This window comes from Thalia democratica, chromosome 2 (assembly GCF_965202585.1).
Source record: "Thalia democratica chromosome 2, ktThaDemo2.hap1.1, whole genome shotgun sequence".
In the NCBI taxonomy this organism is placed as follows: domain Eukaryota; kingdom Metazoa; phylum Chordata; class Thaliacea; order Salpida; family Salpidae; genus Thalia; species Thalia democratica.
The window spans coordinates 12,759,596-12,779,612 of NC_139166.1; the positions used below are offsets into that span (position 1 = coordinate 12,759,596).

General features: G+C 26.2%; 1 protein-coding gene across 1 annotated transcript; it reads right to left on the minus strand.

The window, feature by feature from the left end:
• Window positions 1-3,209: 3,209 nt before the first annotated feature.
• LOC145850065 (uncharacterized) lies at window positions 3,210-9,786 on the minus strand. Its single transcript, XM_082955211.1, has 9 exons — window positions 9,763-9,786; window positions 8,502-8,648; window positions 7,441-7,518; window positions 6,464-6,571; window positions 5,187-5,284; window positions 4,929-5,010; window positions 4,131-4,243; window positions 3,612-3,650; window positions 3,210-3,351 (listed from the first exon to the last, which is right to left on the minus strand). Exons 1-9 carry the CDS (start codon window positions 9,784-9,786, stop codon window positions 3,210-3,212), a joined length of 831 nt encoding a protein of 276 aa, XP_082811337.1.
• Between the last annotated feature and the right edge of the window lie 10,231 nt (window positions 9,787-20,017).

Below are 20,017 nucleotides of genomic sequence, written 5' to 3' on the forward strand. Positions count from 1 at the left end.
AATTGACAACGACATTGAACCTATTGTTAAATTTTGAAGTAAAACTTTAAGAAATTATAATAAAAACTCCGTAAAAGTATTTGTAAAAATAAATTCAAATTTATAATAAATTGAAGATGTTTATATTTTAAATGAAACATAAACATTCTTAATATTTAAGGTTCTACGTTTTAAATTTTAAAACTAATCTTTATTAGCAGAATATTACCTAATTAACATGGTTTAAAGCAGTTTAGAAAACTATGTTTAAACAAAAAAAAAACAAGGAACTAAACAAGGTGTCGGTAGCTTTTGTTAAAAAAAATATAGAAAAATTCATTTGCTTACAACATCGAAAGAAAACAGCTCTTGGTCAGCTATAGTATTTTTGAAAATTTTATTTAAAAATGTTCTATATAAGAGCAAATTTGTAATAGAATAAAGTTCTTTGTCTCCCTGTAACTTAAAACAGTACTTGCTACTGCTGTTTGACTAGCGTCAACTTTTTGAACAAATATTGAATAAAATAATTTTTACTTCTTATGATATATGTTCAAAATTTCAGCCAAATCTAGCTTTAATTCCTACAAGAGTTCTTTGTTGTGTTAAAAAATGTAAAAGTCTTTAAATATTCAAGTATTTCAATTCTATGACGATAGGGTAAGTTAAACAAAAAAAAGTGTAAGTTTTTCTATTTAAAGCATAGAAAAAGTATTATATTGATAAATAAGTTTATATAAGTATACTTATATGCTCGTTCAGTATAACCAAAATCAAAAGCTTTTGTACTTATTTGATTTTTTAACCCAAAAACTGACTCTTAAACCGAATGATTAGCTATTTACTACTTGCTTCCAAAAAACAACAACTGACCCCAATGCTAAAAGCCTGGTTACACATTACTTCATCGACTGTGAACTTCTTTTCCTGCTACAAAAACATTACCTCTGAGAAAATTTAGCAAAGTCTACAATTGAAACCTCGGACGACTCCATAGAAAATATTATCAAATGAAAAAATTACAAAGTTGTATGAAATTTAGGTGGCTAAAAATTACTCATTAATAAATTGACAACGTCATTGAACCTATTGTTAGTACGAAGCAAAACGAGCAGTTACTAAGTAGGCCTGGTTAGCTAAAGGTAACAATTGAAGACTAAAGCTTTGTACTGTTTCGACTCGGTAACCCAAAGGTTTTTATTTCGTAAACCAGGCCCTTGAACCAAACTTTTGGAGCATTTTTTATCGTTGAACAAACAATAGTTGTGAGGTTTACATAAATTTTACAGCTACTTGCACTTAAGTTTGATGTGGCTAGATTTGATATAATGTTAGTGTAATTAGTAGGAAAAAATGAGTAATTAGGTGCTTGGAACTTATAGAACATTTTAAAAGTAACTTAAGTTTACATTTTAGGCAAGCTTTTTAAATTTTAAACATAAAATACACATATTTTATACAACTTAAAGTTTCAAGACACTAAGGTCTTTAGCAGGGTTTGACAACTGCAGCCCTCAAAGCTCGAAATGTATCTTTTCGAAGAAAGTAATAACAACATTTTTTCTGTTAAAAGCTTCCAATTAAGCTCATAGTTCTTCATTATTGGTCCGCTGCTTTCAGATATTTTGTCACATTTTTGGTATAAAGTATTATTTTTAGCTTGATTACTACAAATACTTTTGGGTAACTGCTCTCGCGGAAAATTTTTTCCACAAAGTACGGCTCGCGAGTAACTTCTTATCTGAAATTTGGCCCGCGACTTGTAAAAGGCTGCCGACCCCTGGTCCACAGCCTCTTAAAATCAGGCCAAGTTTACTGAAAAGCGGTTTTAGCAAACCAAAGTAGCTTTAAAAAACTTAATTTCAAAATAAAAGAAAATAAAGAAAAGCAAAAATGCAATGAGGTAAACAAAAAACATGCAGTTCAGGTTACTCGCAAGCCAAAGCGAGTATATCTGTAAAACTTTCATTGTATAGTAGCATAAGTTTGTTTTAAAGCCACTACCACATTGCAAACCAAAAACTGTTGCCAGACGGGCCACATTTGGTTTGCTAACCCCAGCTCAGAGAAAACCGTTAAGCAAAAAAAAAAACTAAAAGGGTCCAACATTTTTACAAACAATATTCGATCAGCTCTATAAATATTAGCAAGCAATCATATATTTTTTCTCGTTGTTATGAAAATACTAAAACACTTTATTCAAATTCCAAAGATGGATTTTTAACTTTTATCTTTTTAGGTTTACTGAGTTTGTTGACTCCAGGTCATTTTTCTTCCTACTTTTCTAAACACACCAACAATTTTTATTTGCTCTACTGTTTTCAGTTTGACCAAATTTAATGAAACCTATTTATAACTAACTTTATTTTGTGTTCTATAACAAATTAGTGAATAGGGAGGGTACTTTTAAATTTGAATGTAACTAGTGTCTATGAATCGCAACACAAAACATTATGATTAGAAAGTCTCAAAACCTATGATACTGTTTTGATATGCTTGTGTTAATACAAACTTATAGTCAAAACTCGTATTTTTATTCTTTGATTTATTTTCCACGTTTTTCAAATTTTTGACAGGAATTTAATCAAGTTTTGAGTGATACTGTATTTGCTATCTAAATTGGCGAAGCTAGTGATACTTACTTTTGGAGCATATTTTGACATTTTATATCTTCCTGTTATGATTTTTTGTCAACAATTTTTAAAGTTTTCATTCTTAGTACTTAAGATGTTAATTTGTGTTTTTCTAAGAATCATTCTGTTGATACTGATCTTGTGTAGAGAATAATTTAAATTTTGGTTTAATATATAAGTTATCTGTTTATAAAAAGATATATCTGTTTATAAAAAGATATATCTGTTTATCAATAACACTTTTCAAAATACTGTGGTCTGTAAAGAATTTTCTTAAAATTAAACATTCATAAGTTCCTTGAAGTCTTTATTTTTTGATTTAATTAGTTTACTAACCCACCTTAATTTTAAACAGAATCTTTCCAGCAATATTTTTTAACACAATTTTAACTAACAAGTTTATTAACTAAAATATCACGATCAAACAAAATCATTCAACCGCAACATAATGAAACTATTTTAAACACAAACAATCATATATTTTAAACTATTATTCGCAATTAAGACACCTTAAAACACAATGGTTTAATAAAAAATCAGATGTCTCGAAAAACGAAAATTATTTGGTCGCACATAAATAAAAAAAAGTTTGGGGTCTCAGCACCTAGTGGAGGCCCTACCGTGCTGGCTGCCATGGTAGTTGCGGTCCTGGTGCCCCTGGTAGCCGGTGTTGTCATGGTAATTGTCTACTGGCATCATCGGAATGTCAGGCATTTCAATCATCTCACAGTTGTCAAGGCTGAAAAAATAAGAAAGTTTCATTAAAGTTATTTTTTCATAGTATTTTAGCTTTTTTTATTTAAAATAATTTTGTTTAGTTAATTTAAGGATAAGTATTAAAAAAAAAACATTTTCTCAATACTAGCTTTTTTGAAAACTTGTTCTAAAATATTAAAAACAGCTAATTATTGTTCACTTTACTTGATTCAAATATCTTGAAAATTATGTTTAATTAAAAAGCTTATATTACTAAAAACATTTAAAAAATAATTAACTCACTTATCATCGAAATCGAATTGCGGTCTGGCCAATTTGTTGCTGAAATTAATATTTAATTAAACTAATAATTTGCACTAAATTTAATTGATATTTAAAATTTTTTATTACTGTTTATTTTAAAACACACTTTTGAAGTGGCTAGAATCAATGGTAGATTATGAAAAGGCACCAAAAATAGTTTATTTAACTTAATAAAATTTACTACAACTACTAGATATATTTAAGAATAAATAGAGAATATTTGTATAATTTAAGTTTTTTGTTGTTTGATCAAAAAACAAGTTAAAAACGTTTAGTTTTAGTTATGCAAAAGAGTATTAACTTTCTGATATGTTTAGATAACTAAACTAGATCAAAAAATTTTTGTCCAGGAAAAATAAAATCTTTGCAGAAATCTTTTTAGATTCTTGAGTATTATAAACAATATCTTACTAAGAACTGGAAAACTCGAAAATTGTGTAGATTGGAAAAAAATCTATCCGAAATAGTGTTATTAAAAATAATATAGTTAAAACTAACGATAGTTTTTTGTGCTGGTACATTCTCTTGAGGCACATTAGGATGTCCATAAGCGTGACGAAAATGCAGATGACGTCAACAACGTTCATGAACCTCACATAGTACGTCTTTTCCTGCAAGCAATTTAATAAATTAATTATTACTATTTCGTTAAATTTAGTGTCACGAAAATGCAAATAATGTCAACAACGTTTAGAAATTTAACATAGTAGGTATTTTTCCTTTGAAAATAAAACGTTTAATATTATTCTATTAAACTTTATGTCACCAAGATGTAAATTTTACCAACAATATTCACGAGTAAAACATAAAATTCCTGCATTAAGTACCGGATTCAAAATGTTTGTGAATTTAAAACAATTTGTGTTTTTCTATTAAGTTGGCTGGCAACAAAATAAAGCTACATAGTTACAACCAGCTAATAAAAATATTTAAAAATTTTAATTATTATCAAGAATTATTAGGAAACAATTATTTTCTTAATCAAATATATTAAAAATTAATCAAACAAATAAGCTACATGATTACGATAACCTAACAAAATGTGTTTTATTGTTGCATAAAAAGTATTCAGTATTAATGTACCTCGCCGTATTATTTTTCTCCAGTAAGTTGGATATATTAGTTATCAAAATAAAGTAGTAAATAATGCTATTTAGTAAAATTTTGTTCCCAAAACAACAAAAGTACAGTTTCTACGCTTAAAAGGTGCGTTTTGTAATAAAACGGTAATTAACATTATAATCATCGCTATTTAACAAACAATCAGCGTAACAAATATTTAATATGAAACCCAACCTTGTAAAACTCCACAAAGCACAGGGCGTACCCGCTGGCTTCGATGGACTGCTTGCACGCCTTTGCAACTGCATTGGTCCTCCTGTGCATTTAAATAAAAAATATTACATGTTACATTAACGTAAAACCGCATTTAATTTGTTTTTCTAACTACAATTTCAAATAATTAACAACCGACACCTGTCGAACCCACTTAGGTGTGCGTCCGTCATTTAAATGGTAATTGAAGAAAAACTTAAAAGTTAACAATAGTGATACCTGTTTTCGTCGAAACCGCACAGGTAGGTTCCTGGAACGTCCATGTTGAAGTAGTAGTTGGTCCTGCCCACCCACGGTCCCTTTTCGGGTCTGTTGTTCTGTTGAAATAAATTAACACTGAAAAAAAATTGAAGAATTTTGAGCAAAATCACCAACAGTCGCGTATGATAATGTGGATCAGCGATTGATAATGAAAAAAAGAATAACTTTTGGGGTTTTTTGATTTTTTGCCCTTCCAAGGCCCCTGTTGGGTCCGATATTCTGTGTTGGGGGAAAAGGTTTAAAAGATACACAAGAAGTTTTTCTTTAGGGAGTTTTGAGAACAATCGCAAACGGTCGTGTTTCGGGTCTGTTTCCTTGTTCGGGAAAAGGAAGTTTAAAAAAAAAAGTGCGGGGATACTTTGTTTGAGGTATCTGGAGAAAATCGCAAATGATCGCTGTTGTAATGTGAATATGCGAGTTTTGGGGATAAAAACCTTTTCGAGATTTTGATCTTTTCCAAGGGATTTATCAGAATAAAACATTTTTTTTTATTAATTTTGAGAAAAATCAAAAAAGTCATGTAGTGTGAATATATCAGTTTTTGGGAAGAAAAATATTTTTGGGATTTTATTTTTTAAACAATTTGTAATTTTGCTGAAACGCGGGTCTTTGGTTTTGGGAAAAACTTTTATTGTATTTATTTTTTTTGGGAAAACTCTTTGTCATAATGTCAACATCTTAACTTTGCAGAACAATATTAACATAGTTACGTAGTTAAACTGTTTTGTTTTTCAACTTTTTGTAAATTTATTTCAGTTAATGCAACTTGTTGAAATAAAGGGTAAATGATTTTTTCAAATGGGTGAGTTTTTTTAACTTTTAATCTTTTTTTTTGTGTCAACTGCGCACAAACGAAATCCCATTCAGTTTATAAAGTACGTTTTATTTTTATACATTTTCCAAATATGCACAATTCACAAAACATTAAAGAAATTAAATTTCTTGAACAACCAAAAAAAAACTGTGTAACTATAATTTTAGTTTTAATTATCGGAAAACAAAAAGTAAATTGATCTTGTTTATTTTGGGTTCAACAACCGAGGTTGATGTAAAAAAAATCTAACTTCAAATTTGTAAAGACCGTTCTTGTTAAGTACAAAGAAGGTCACATTGGGGGTTAAGAAAAAAATGTGAAGAAAAGTTTAATGTCAGTTATAATGATATCAGACAAAAAGTAAAATTTTCTTCTCAACTTTTAAATATAACAATTAGAAGTCAAGTACAATGTAACAAACTTCATAGTTGTAAAGGGAGTGTTTGAAGAGGACGAAGAAGATCTCAATTCCGAGTCTCACCACTAGCTGCGCTATAAACGCCCATCTCAGCCAGCTGTTGGAAACGATCTGTGAAAATAATTAATATAAACTTAAGTTGTTAAGATCTGAGAAAAAAAAATTTAATCAATGGTCATAAACCACATTGGTCAACTTTCAACTTTATGTTAATGAACAGTGCACAAGTTATTTGTTGTCATATTTTCAGCATCACAAAAGTATATATTTTAGCCCGCTTAACCCTGTTCTTTAACTTTTGGAAACGTGCATTCGTCTATTAAATAAAAAGTTTTAAAAAACCCTAGAAGAAACATTTGTTTTAGATCAATAATAAAAAATAGGTTAACTTGTGTTTAATATAATGTATTGATAATTTTTATTGTGCAAGAGTTTTATCAGTTGCGTTTTATTAGTGTTGAAAAAATTGATAATTACTTTTAAGTTGATGATAAAAATATTTAGAAAAAAACAACTTAGTATGCACAGAAAATGTGCACAGATATACATATATATATAATAGTGTGAACTAACTTTGTGTTTCTATTGTATATAAGAGAAAATCAAATTTAAAAACTCAAATGGGCACAGAATATACTTATATATTTATATATAGTGTGATTTAGTAGTATATATTTACATGTGATTAGTTTTGAAAACTCAAATTTTTTAAACGCCCTTCAAGTGGGCTCTGAGTAAGATGATTAATTAATTTATTTTCTATGTAAATATATATATATATTTTTTTTATTCAAACTAATTTTTTTTTGTCTTTATGAAACATATGCTCTACAATTTTTAAAATCGCATTTTACTAATAAATTATTTAAAAGCCCTTCACGTGAGCTCTGTATAAAGTGATCAAGTTTAAACAATCACTTTATCTTATATTTATCTATATACATATATATATATATATATACAAATAGGTGTGAACTAACGGTTTCCTTCTTTTCTCCGTAGTACTTGTCCTTGTGCTTGTATTTTCTCTGCCTTATCCGCGGCACGAAATCACCTTGCTGTAAAAACAAACAATGTTAACTGATTTCGTTTTGGTTAAAATAAGTTATGTTCAGAGGTGGAGTTGGCTTGCTACGAGTCACAAAAAATGGTAGATTATTCTGGCTGTACACATGTTGAGATTGAGTGAGAATAAAAAACTTTATGCTTTAAATAAAAATAAACCAACCACTTTACTCCAATTCTTCACAATATTTATTACATGATCCCATCCTTTCATTCAACAACTTAAAATTAAAAATGAAATTGTAGAAACTGGCATTAATAACATTATTGAAACCCACTTATTAGCTCCTTATTTGCATTTAAAAATTGTTTAAAATTACAATTTTCAGCTTTGTTAGTGATTTTTTTAAATTCCAGGCTTTTTTTTCAAAACTTCTTTAGTTCAAGGTTTTTTTCGCACAAACTGCCAAACTTCAGGCTTCTTTATGATTTTAAGCAGCCCTCATTTACCAACTGTTACATAAACAAGCAACTATAAATAACTAACTTCCTTCATATACTATTATAACTAATTACATTTACATAATAACTAACATTATTATCAAACAATAGTTTATGTACTCAGTTTTACCGTAATTATTCTCAAATACATGTATACGTTTATTATAAACATTTCTCCTTCAGCATTATAACTTTGATAAAAAAAACTGATGATGACAAAATTTTTATCTATATGGTAGACTTTTAGTGTAAAATCAAAATTTTTCTACTCAAATGTAAAAACTGTTTAAAAATCGAGATTTTTCCAGGTTTTTTTACCTAAATTGTCAAATTCCAGGTATTCCGCTGATGCATATATTTTCCTTGTTGAAATGTATACGTTTATTATCAACATTTCTCCTCAGCATTACAACTAACCACTTCATTTACCAACTGTTACACAAACAAACAACTATTTACAACTAACCACCTTATTAAATCCATAACTACTATTATTATTAATAAATAAATATATATATATATATTTACAACCAACCACTTCGTTCAGCTCCTTCAGCCTGTTGAACTCCTTTTCCTCCTCCGCGTCTTCCTCCGCGATCCGGTCGTCCTCTTTCTGCGCCTTCTGCTGGCAGTACTGCTCGTACGCGTAGAACAGCACCATGGGAGCCACGACCGCGAGGATCTTTGAAAATAAAATTGTCAATCTTATTATATATATATATATATCAGTTTATTTGAAATATTTTATATAAAGTAATTTTTTTTTCCTGGCATGCGCGATCCTTGGGTGCTAAAACTGCAATGATTCACGAGAAACAATAATTTCGTGTTGATTAGTTTGTTTTAAAATTTCATGGCTAGAACGTGGAGCGAATTGGAAAAAAGTTTGAATCCAGTTTCTTGAGCTTTGAAGAAATAATTGCATTTAAAAGTTAAATATCTAATGTACTCGATATAACTATTTAACTTAGTTTACCACTTGAAATTTATTGTATAAATGTTACGCTAAGATTATAATAAACTATTTTATATCTTGTTGAGATTAGCCAGGAGAAAAAAATATAGTGTAATGTTTTACCATTGAAACCAGCAAAGCTAGTTTTAATAATGACAGTTTTTTAACAAATATTGTAATTAACAAAATATTTGTTCCAAATCTACATTACAAGTAAAGGTTTACCTTTTGATTTTATTCTCTTAGAAACCGTATCACTTATTTGTTAGTACTTGCTATAATTTGAGTACAAATACTTATTTTTAGGCATTTAAATACAAATAAACAAGCCATCATTTTTTCAATACCTGGTATATCCATAAACACTAACATTTTAAACATTAAAAATGCTACATAGCATATGCATGTCAAAATAACATTTAACTTTTTTTAAACTGGTAACAAACTATAACTCAGATATTTATATTAGGTATCAAAGACACTGCAAATATTAAAACAAAAAATATCGAAGTATCAATACATTAACTTTTCTAATTATCTGATATGCCCACAACTAAATTTTATAACACTCGTTACAAAGAACAACTCACATATCAATACATTAAAAACACGGCAAATATTGCAGTAAAAAATAAAAGCTATTAATATTGGTTACCTGGTATGCCCATAATCTGAACATAGATGGACTCGCGTATTCGTCAAAACACAAATATAAAATAAATATAAAAAACATATTAATGTTAGTTACCTGGTATGCCCATAATCTGAACATGGATGGACTCGCGTATTCGTCAAAACACAAATATAAAATAAGTATAAAAAACATATTAATATTAGTTACCTGGTATGCCCACAATCTGAACATGGATGGACTCGCGTATTCGTCGAAACACAAATTAGCACATCCGGCTTCCTTGGTGTCGCACTTCATTCCTTCGGTATTGTACACTGTGTGACGTCATAATTGTAAATATTTAAAAGATTTTGCGATTGTCAAAAGATTGGAAAAAATAGACTTGAATTTTTTATAGAAACGTTAAAATATATTTTAAAGATACTTCGCTTTCCCACACTGATGTGACATCATAATCTAATAAGAACTGTTTTAAGAGTGGAAAAAATGATAGTAGAGTAATTATCAGATAGCTAGAAAAAAATATTTTTTGAATTAGCTAAAATAAGTTTTTGTTAAAGTGTTTTCTTCCTCGTTTCAAACTATTTGGTCCACAGAATTTAATACTCATAATCAAAATTATTTTTATACATTTTTTAAACAAACAAAACAGTTTTTCTTTTCAAACCTTTTCCTCCCACCGAAGCAGCAATCACGCCTCTGTAGGTGAAGATGAGAATGTAGTAGACCATAGACAAGTCAGTACCATAGTGGCTGATCTGTTGAAATAATGTGGTTATAAAAAATAATACTCTAACACCGCATTGAAAATTTTGTTTTCAACTAGTTTACCATATTTTTGTTTTCAAAAATTTTAGTGTTATTTTTTTTCTTTTTCTTTAAAAGACTAAATTGTCACTTTATCTTTTCGGCATTTTAAAAAATATGTGGTAAAAAGTATGCTTAAAAAGCTTATCAAAATTGTTGATTTTTCAGCCTGCCCACCTCTGGACTAGATATGATATAAGTTGTTTGCGATTTAAAAATTTACTTGATTAAATTGTGTAACCAAGTGACAAAAATACTGAATTGTGTTTTTAAACATAAAATTGAAAGCTCTCGCCTTTATGAAACGATGTGACGTCATTATGGATTAAAACAACAATTTTGAGAACATATCATTTACCAGTTTTGTTTTAAATTTAATTTTTCAGTAGAGTTTGATGTAAAAAAGTAGGGTAAGTTAATAAAACTTTCCGTTTGAATTGTAAACTCTATAAACAAGACTACTGGTTTTGTGCTTGTTTACTAAAATTCGCTTATTACTAATTCAGTTCAAATTTATTAGATGAAACATTTTTATGATAAAAGTTTAAGTGTAAGTAGATGCTTATTTTTATTTAAAAGATAAATTGGCTTCTTTAAGATCAAATTGATTAAGTGACAAATGCCATACGATGTATTTAAGTTGCAATAATATTTCAGTATTCCCATATGTAAACGAAAAACATTGAGACTTTAATACCCCAGGGCATAGATGTGAGAAAATTGACAGAAAAACAAAAATAAATAAATTTAATTTTTAAGTTTAAAACCATTATTTTTGACAGATATACTTACTGTTTATTGCAAATATTTTATTTTATTATACTTGAAAAAGTCGAAATTTTTTGTCACCGAAACCTGGTATTAAATGAAATATTTAATTTTCACATCTTTATTTAGATAAGCTTTTTACATATCAGTAAATTGAACACTTATTAAAGCAAATAACTATAAATGCCAACTTAGTAAACTAAAATAAAATAATTGGTATTCACTTGTATAATGAAAGTGGGACAAACTATAAACTAATTCAAGAAAATTTCACAATTTAATGTGCTGAATTTACTAATCAACTACCAATAAAATTTATAATTACTGTTGTAATTATTTAATTTAAAACAAAAAATTTAAAATAAGCATAAACAACTTTTAAATGCTTAATAAAATACATACTTTATACAATTCAATAATAAACGTATTGAAACATAAAACAATGTTGAATTAAATTTATTTTAAGTATAATAATTTTTTTTTTGACAAAATCATACAGAAGTACATATTCAATAAATTAATAAAATTATATAGCAAAATTTGTTTTAAATTATATACTTTTTAATAAAAACAAGTATTATTTTTTCCAAACCTTTTGGGTCCAACCATCGAGGGTTTTGTAAGCAGCTGCGCCTTTCATTTACTTTTGTATTTAATTAAAAACTGGAAAAAAAAGAGTTTTAAAACATTAATAGTTTCATAAAAAAGTGTCTAAAATATTTTGATAGTGCTGTTATGAAGTATATGATCATTAGGCTGCTAGAACCTTAATTAGATAGTGTAGTGTAAATATGATTATTTTTACCAGTCTAATTAGTATTGTTTTTATTAACAAACATTTGCAACAATTTGAATAAATATACAGCTTTGATTAAAACTTATTTATCTACTTATAACTAATGGCGGCCACTATATTTAAAAAAATTTGACCAATGTTTTTAATAAATAAATTAAATAGCCATCAGCTGACTTTATATTCTGTAATTTGTATTTGTAATATGTAAGGTCAACTTATAACTATTAAATATAAATAAATAACATGTTAATGATCAATATCAATAACTTTATCTAAGTGCAATAGCATTTAATTCCTGTCTTATGGGTAATTTTTTTTGGCTGATGCTTGCTATAAAATTAAAACCCAAAATATTATATAAAGAAATCAGAAAGATGATCTTCTTTACCTAAAAATCAAAAATCAAAACAATATAACAACAATACCCAATAGTATAATAGTTTTTTACACTTATTTAGAGTTTTTAGTGTTTTAATTTATTAGTAATTAGAAAACTTCAAGTTAATTATAACAAACCATAATCATATTACCATTAATAAATTTAGATATTTGTGAAGATTAAATTTGGAGCTGGTAAAAATTTTACAGCAAAACTGTTTTATAAAATTTTCTACCAACTAAATATTTCAAAGTTTAATGTTTCTATGAAAAACAATTTCATAAGATGTTTAAAAAATTGGTTAACCTTTAAGACAGTAAGAAATAACACAAACAATTTTACAACTAATAAGTTTTTCAATATACACTTTAAAGTATTCCATAGAGAAACACACTGTGGCTAATTAACTATGTGAAAGGTTATTAATTGTACAAAAATATTTCTTTTGTAATCAAAATCAATTTAAACAATATAATTTGTTGAATGTTGATTGAAAATCCATTTTTATTCTGCTTAAGCAATTTACTTACTACTTAATTGTGACATCAAAAAACAAAACAAGTTATTAGAATGTTAATTATATTCTTATTGTTAAACAAATAACCGAACAAGCATCATTGTTTCAAGAAGACAGCTTTTAGTAAAAACACTTAGCTTTCATTTGCAATTTATTTCTAAACTATTACTAGTTGAAAATTTTTGAAATGTTTTACTTAACTAACATTTTCAACACTATCTGGTAAAAAATACCAACTACTTTTAAAACAAAATTTGAAGCATAACAGTTCTTTTGTAAATGAAAAACAACTCAACACAAACATTAGAAGAAAAGAAGAGAAATGAATTGATGCAATTTTGTTGATACAATAAGCACAAATTAAGTAATTTGACTAATCAGTTCAAATTACAAAACTTCTTTACACAGTCGAACTGTTTTGTTTAACAAGTTTAAGTAGTCAAATATAAATTTTATTAATGTTTTATCACTCATGCATCAATTACTAATTTGTATTACATGCCTCAATAAAAAACAATAAAATCTTTCCAAGTTTTAATTTTCTTACTCGAAGACTTTTTTAAACTTCTTATTCTCTTTTAAATGTACAAACAAAACCAACTTTTAAAACATGCTTACATTAAAGCTTAACAACATTAGTATTACCATTTTTTATAGTTTAAAATTTCATTGCACAGAGCTAATTAAATATATTGCTGTTAATTGTGAAAACTAATTTGATCTAGTTAAGCAAATTAAATAAGTAATTTGTGAGAAAGTTAAATGAAACGACAATGAAATTAAAAAGAACCAAGTTTATGTCATAAGTACAATAAAAGTATTTTCAAATTAAAGTATATTCCCAATCTGTGTAGTTAGTTCAATATGCTCTTTTTTATTACTTTCTCTCAATAAACTTCCAAAGCTTTATGTTTTTGTTTTCAATTTAACAACAGTTAAGCTAATAAACCATTAAATTTAAAGCACAGCTGTAACTACTTCACTTAATAAATTTTTCATAAATTTTTTATAAGTCACAGCTTTTGAAAGCCACACAATTCAAGACCAACTCAAACAAGCATCTAAAAATACTTATGTGATAATCAGAAATTTTATTCTTATTTTTTTACATTTTTACTTCAAGTGTTATCGCGTAGAAAAGTGTGCTTAATGTGACAAGTATAAACAATTTTGAGTCTGATAAAATAGCTCGCGAGTTTCTATTAACTGAATAAAAACCGCTTTAAAATTGTTCTTTTAAAATCACAAGCCCCACAAACTAGTTGAAATTAACAGTTATCAAACTTCAATAGCTTCTTTTATGAAGTTAAAATATTATTGTTGCAGACAGTTTTAATTTCAAAAGTTTATAAACTACAACAGTTTAAATTTTCTCGAACATCTAAGTTAACAAACAAAACTACTTAAACTTTTAGGTTTTCATCATAAAATACATTTACTCAAGTTACTTTATATAAGCAAAAAAACAATAAAGCAACTAAACATGTAATAAACACAAGAATGTTAAGCACGTAAGACAATTAACAGTTTTACAAGCTGCTAGCTTTAACAATCAATTATTAGAAGGCTAGACTTTAACCAACATTTACTAGGTGATAAGTCAAGCTAAATAACGCTTGTTTTTTAGATTTCAAGAAAAAAAACACCAAGCTTGATTAACTTTATTTATATTTTAACATTTACTCTTCATCCTAAAATGACTGACTTGTAATAAAACATTCATAAAACATCAAGAATAATACAAGGTTGGCGATCTAATCAATGAAAAAATATTTTAAGTTCAATAAGAATAGTCTTTCTTAATAAAAATATACTTTAATATCTTTCTCAAGCTAAAAAGTTTATAAAATAGTTTAACATTTCATTTGACAAAGTTCTCTATTAAACAAACAATTTTATAGTTTATTTGAAAAAGATTAAGCTGTTAGAAACCAACGAAACTTAACTGAGAAAAATAAGCTATGTTTAACAAAATTAAAACCTGTAAATTATTGCAAACAATTCAATTTCTAATTTTGTAATCAAATATAATAAGCTTAAAAGCTTAATTTTCCACTTACATATTAGTTCAAATTGCGTCAGTTAAAAATTACTTTGTTTAGGCTTATCTTATTCAATTACATAATTAAAAATTTATTTGTAATGTGTTCCAGATGAAAGAACTTAAAAAAGCTTATAAATTTAACTGAATTTTATTAGACTCCAACAGTTTAATTGGTTTTAATTTAAAACAAATTTGCCTTGTATCAACTATTTGCTTAGTTGCTTATTAAGTCTCATTTTATATAAAAACATTATTCTATTTATAATAAACTTTTTTCCAAGAATAGATTGAAGAAGGCTGAAACAATAACATTATTACATTATATAAATTTTATTTTTAAACAAGCATTTCTCAAAACAATAACTCAGCTATTTATGTCTGATCTTATATTGAGCTTCCAATTTTGCAAGGCAGCAATTTTATGTATTAAAATAAAACATTATAATAATATAAAAGTAGTTTTTATCAGTAAACATGTTTTAAAGTTTTAAAATGATAATTTGTACTTTTACTTTGTACTTTTATTCATGTAGTAAAAACTAGCAATAAAACAACTTAAAATGATTGAAGCAATAAGTAAACAAAAATAAAATAACTTATTTTGTTGAAAAGTTTGTAATTAAATGCTTCAAATAGCAAAAATTTTTTATGAATACCCAAATTAAGTAATAAACTAAATTTTTCATCTTTGTTGAATTAACTTTTGAGTTTTTCACAAAACCTAGAACAAAGTAGTTAAAACTTACAAGAGCCATGCAAGAAATAATTTGCAACAATCAAAAGAAAGTAGTTCCATAGAAAATTCCAGAATCTTCACGCGTTTAATGTTACCTTTCATGTTGAGCGAGCGATATGGTTAGGAGAAACATGTTTAGCTCACCGGTAAAAATTTAAGGCAAACTTTTAATGGCGCGCTTAGTGAGATGCAACTAAGTTAAGATGCAAAACTTAAATCAGTTTTGGAATAAAAATTAATGTCAAATTTTGCATTATCTTGGTAGCACAATTGGAAAAATGATATTATGACAATCTAAATCAATAAGTTAAATGTTAAAGTATAATAAAAGGAAAAAAAAAAGTGTTTTAGCTGAAAATTTTGATCGATTTTTAAGCTTTTGAAACATAAAGTTTTTTCAGTTTTGAATTCTTGACTTTTAAGGTGATAATTGAAAAAAACAAAACATTTTAACAGTACAAGTTAGAAAATTAAACTCAACATAAATCTTGGGTTAACAATAAACAAAACTAATCTTTAAATATTGAAACTGACTTATTCAAAAAACTATTAGCATTTCTGTTCAATTTGAAAAACTAACTTTTGATAAGTTTCAAATAGAATGCTTTGTACAATACACACATATTGTTATAATATAACTTGCAAGCTTTTTAATAATCGTTTCATTATGAACATAATAAAAATGTCTATAAATAGCATAATAAAATTTACAATTTTTATATCATGGTTATAAAGAAGGTATTGTTCATGAAACTTAACAATAAGAATTAATCAGATTATAATAAAACATATAAGCTTAAGATTAACAATACAATAATATAATCAACCATTGACATAAAAAGATATGATATTTTCATAAAGCCAAGCTTAGATTGTTAGCTTATGTTGAAGCTTTTATAACAACAACCAATATTCAGTAAACTTAAACAAAATGGAACTTTACATCAATTAAACACATTTATATTCCAATATGGTAACCAAATTTCTACTTTGTATAAACTTAATGAGATATTTTTATAGGTTTACAATATTTTGTACAAAGTTATTAAAGCACCAATAAAACTTAAAAAATTAATACCTTAATAAATTTTATCAATTATTTAAAATTAAACATTAAAAATAACAAATCAATACTGAAAATTGTTTACTTTCTACTAACTTCATATGATTTTTATCCAAAATTGTGAAACTTTGTGGCTAAACATTTTGTTTATCATTTAGAATGAATATACAAATTTTCATGCAAATATCTGGGTTGATACATTTAACATGCCACACATTATAATAGATTTACAGTGACATAAATGAGAAGTATATATAAAACTATTCAACTTTGTACTAAGTGGGTTAAAATCGAATGCATGCTAAATTTTAAGATAGAGTTAAGGTATAGGGGTACAGATAAGAATCAAAGAAAAGCTAGTTTTGATTTAGATACTTTATTAGTTAAAACAGTTTAGAATTAAAGTGATTTATAACCCTGAACAATGAACTGATCTTACTATTTTTACATTTGAACAAATATTAGTCTAAATAGTTTTTCATATTCATTATTTAAATCAGACAAAATCTAAAAAATATTTCCATACATAAACCTAGCTCAATTCATTAAAAAAATTGAAATATGCGACATGCTTATGTATTACTTGAAATATTATTATGTAATACAGTAAGTTATTTAATTTAATAATTGTAAAAAAAATTTGAAAACTAACATACTGACCACAGCTAGTTCTAACAAGTTTAACTTAAAATGATAATCTAACTATTAACTTAGCGATGCGCATCAACGCACAAGCCAATCAGAAACATTTTAAAAATCTGATGAAATTTTTCTCTACAGGTAATTTGATTCACTTTTGATTAGTTTTAAATTGATATTACAAATGAGAAAAAAAATGAACAAAAAAGAAAAAAAAAGTTAATTGGGTGAGCTGTTAAGAGCTGCTGCTAACAAAAACCCACTAATTTGAAGTTCTTTTTAAAGGTCGGTCGAAACTTTCTCATTTAATAAAAACAAAAAACCATGTTGCTTTAAGCTATTTAAAATTATTAAATACAGAACTATTACTTTTTCAAAGTTTGTATAAAAATTAAGAATGAAATTGACAAGCATATTTTTGCTGGGTATAAGAAGCTTACTAACATGTTAAATAAATTATATTTTATGAAATATTTTTCACTTATTTAAAAAGCTCAAACATTAGCTGAAATGACTAAAATAAATCTCAAGAAACAAACTTTTTTTTTCTATATTTGTACATTTATTTTGGTACATAACCAGTTACCTTAATTTAACTAACCAAAGTATTATATACCTAAATTAATTAAAAGCTTAAAAAAAAGTTCTGAAATGATCAAATAAAGCCATAGAACAAATCCAATGCAGTCAATAAATTAAAGTATAAAGTGTGCTTGTTTCTAGTAAAAGAAAAAATAAGTTTTATATATCTAAAGTTAGGTTTATTAAGATTCTGAAACTATTAAACAACCTTAAAACTGCTTATTGTAATGATAAAATATATCTTTTTATTCTAAAAAAACTGAAAATTAAAAAGAAAAACTTAAACTAAACGAAATGACTTATACCTTGAATTTTTCTTGCTATAAGTTTATAAAAAACTTTCAGTAGTTAGAAAAATTCATGTTATTTATGAAATGATATTGTTTTAAAACTTAACCTTGTAAAAGTATGCGAAGGCTATCGAAAAAAAGTTGTCATAAAATGTTTAATAAAACAAGATTTCTCAGTGTCATTAAATTTATCCTAGCATTAACTGAATTTTATTAGTAGTCTTAAAAACTTATGACCTTCGCAATATATCTAACTTATATTAAAAAAAAGTAAAAGAACGCAAGCTAACTTGTAACATTTGTAAGTACCTTAACTTAACATAAACATTAAATGCTATTTCATACTTTAAATTTCCAAAGTTTAATAAAGTTATCTATATATAAAAGTAGAAAATTTTAGGCCATAAATTTGTAGATATTTTAAAACAAGTTTTATTTTAAAACTACGTAAAAAGTATGACTCAAGAATTACTACGAAAGTTTTCTGAGCTTTTGAAAAAAATATTACACCTTAATAAGTTCGCTTTCAAGTTTTATTGAACTTTACTGCTTGTTTTATAATTAAAAAAGTTTATACACTAAACTTTAAATAAAAAGTTTAAAAAATGTGGAAGTTTGCTCGACTTCAATAAAAAAACTATTTGATATTTCTATTGCTAGCTATGTAAAGTATTTAAAAATTTTTTGAAATAAGCATAGTATATATGTATAGCAAGTATTGTTATTTTTATTTATTTGATTTTTTAATGCTTTATATTGTCTAATCCTACTTTATATTTACTGTTTATTGAACTACAAAAAAAAAGCGCTCAAAATATTTTGTTCTAAGATTTGGTGCAGGAAAAAACATTTCGGGTATCGAGTCGCACATCACGGATACCTTTTAATGTCTTGTCCAGGAAATTTTACAAGCTCTCCACATTGTATATTATTCAAACTAACAATGTGGTTCCCTGTCATTTCAAAACATATTTTTAGACTAAAACAACATAAAATATGTAACGTTTACTGTTGTATCATATTTGATGAAAATTTCTTTGTCGTGTCAGAAAACTTTATTCCAAATACTACGAACAGATTCACACTCTGTAAAAAACTGATTTGTATGGTTTCAAAAATAAACCTACTTTGTACTTAACATTAACTTTGATATTTCAAAGCTTGTCTACAAAAACTCAGTTATATTTTAAGTTAAAGTTATAAAAGTATTTGCAAAACATGTCTAACTGAAGTACAATAATAAAACGTTTGAAACAAAATCTAAAGATAAGAGAACTAGAAAGCTAAAAAAAATGTTTCATATGTTTTTAGTATGGTTACTCTTTTTAAGATTTTTTTTTTATCTATACTATTTGATTGTTTTATTACTAAAGATTTAAATACATATATGAAAAAAAAAATTGTGTAATAGCTTGTAAGAAATTTTATAAGCATGTGGTGTACGACTCGATAACCGAAAGGTTTCTTTGTACATCAGGTCCTTAGACCAAACTTTTTTAGCGTTTTCTTATCGTTCAATAAAAAAAAAGTATGTTTTTATATATGTTACTTAGTGAGAACAAAATCTCACTTTTCGTTATTTACAGTTAGCAGCACATAAAATTTTGTGAGCCAATTGCTTTGAACTTTTTAAATTAGATAAAAGTTATCATTTAGTTTTTTTTCTAAAAGCATAAATACTTTTTCTCTCTAACTTTTTTGGTTTTCTACCTAACTCAAAAAGTTCAAAAGTACTTTAAATTAACAAATTTTAATACACTTTTTTGTTTATCAATGTCGAAGCATACTTTTTAAGAAAAAACAAAAGTCATATTTATTATTGTTCCAAAAAACCTTAAAAG

Bases quoted from the DNA above. Each gene is read 5' to 3' on its own strand.
- LOC145850065 (XM_082955211.1), bottom strand. From the start codon at position 9,786: ATGTTCAGATTGTGGGCATACCAG. The intron at 8,649-9,762 runs GTAACTAATATT...TTATTTTCAAAG, and splicing joins TCAGATTGTGGGCATACCAG to ATCCTCGCGGTCGTGGCTCC. The intron at 4,244-4,928 runs GTTGGGTTTCAT...AATTGCTTGCAG, and splicing joins GCTTTGTGGAGTTTTACAAG to GAAAAGACGTACTATGTGAG.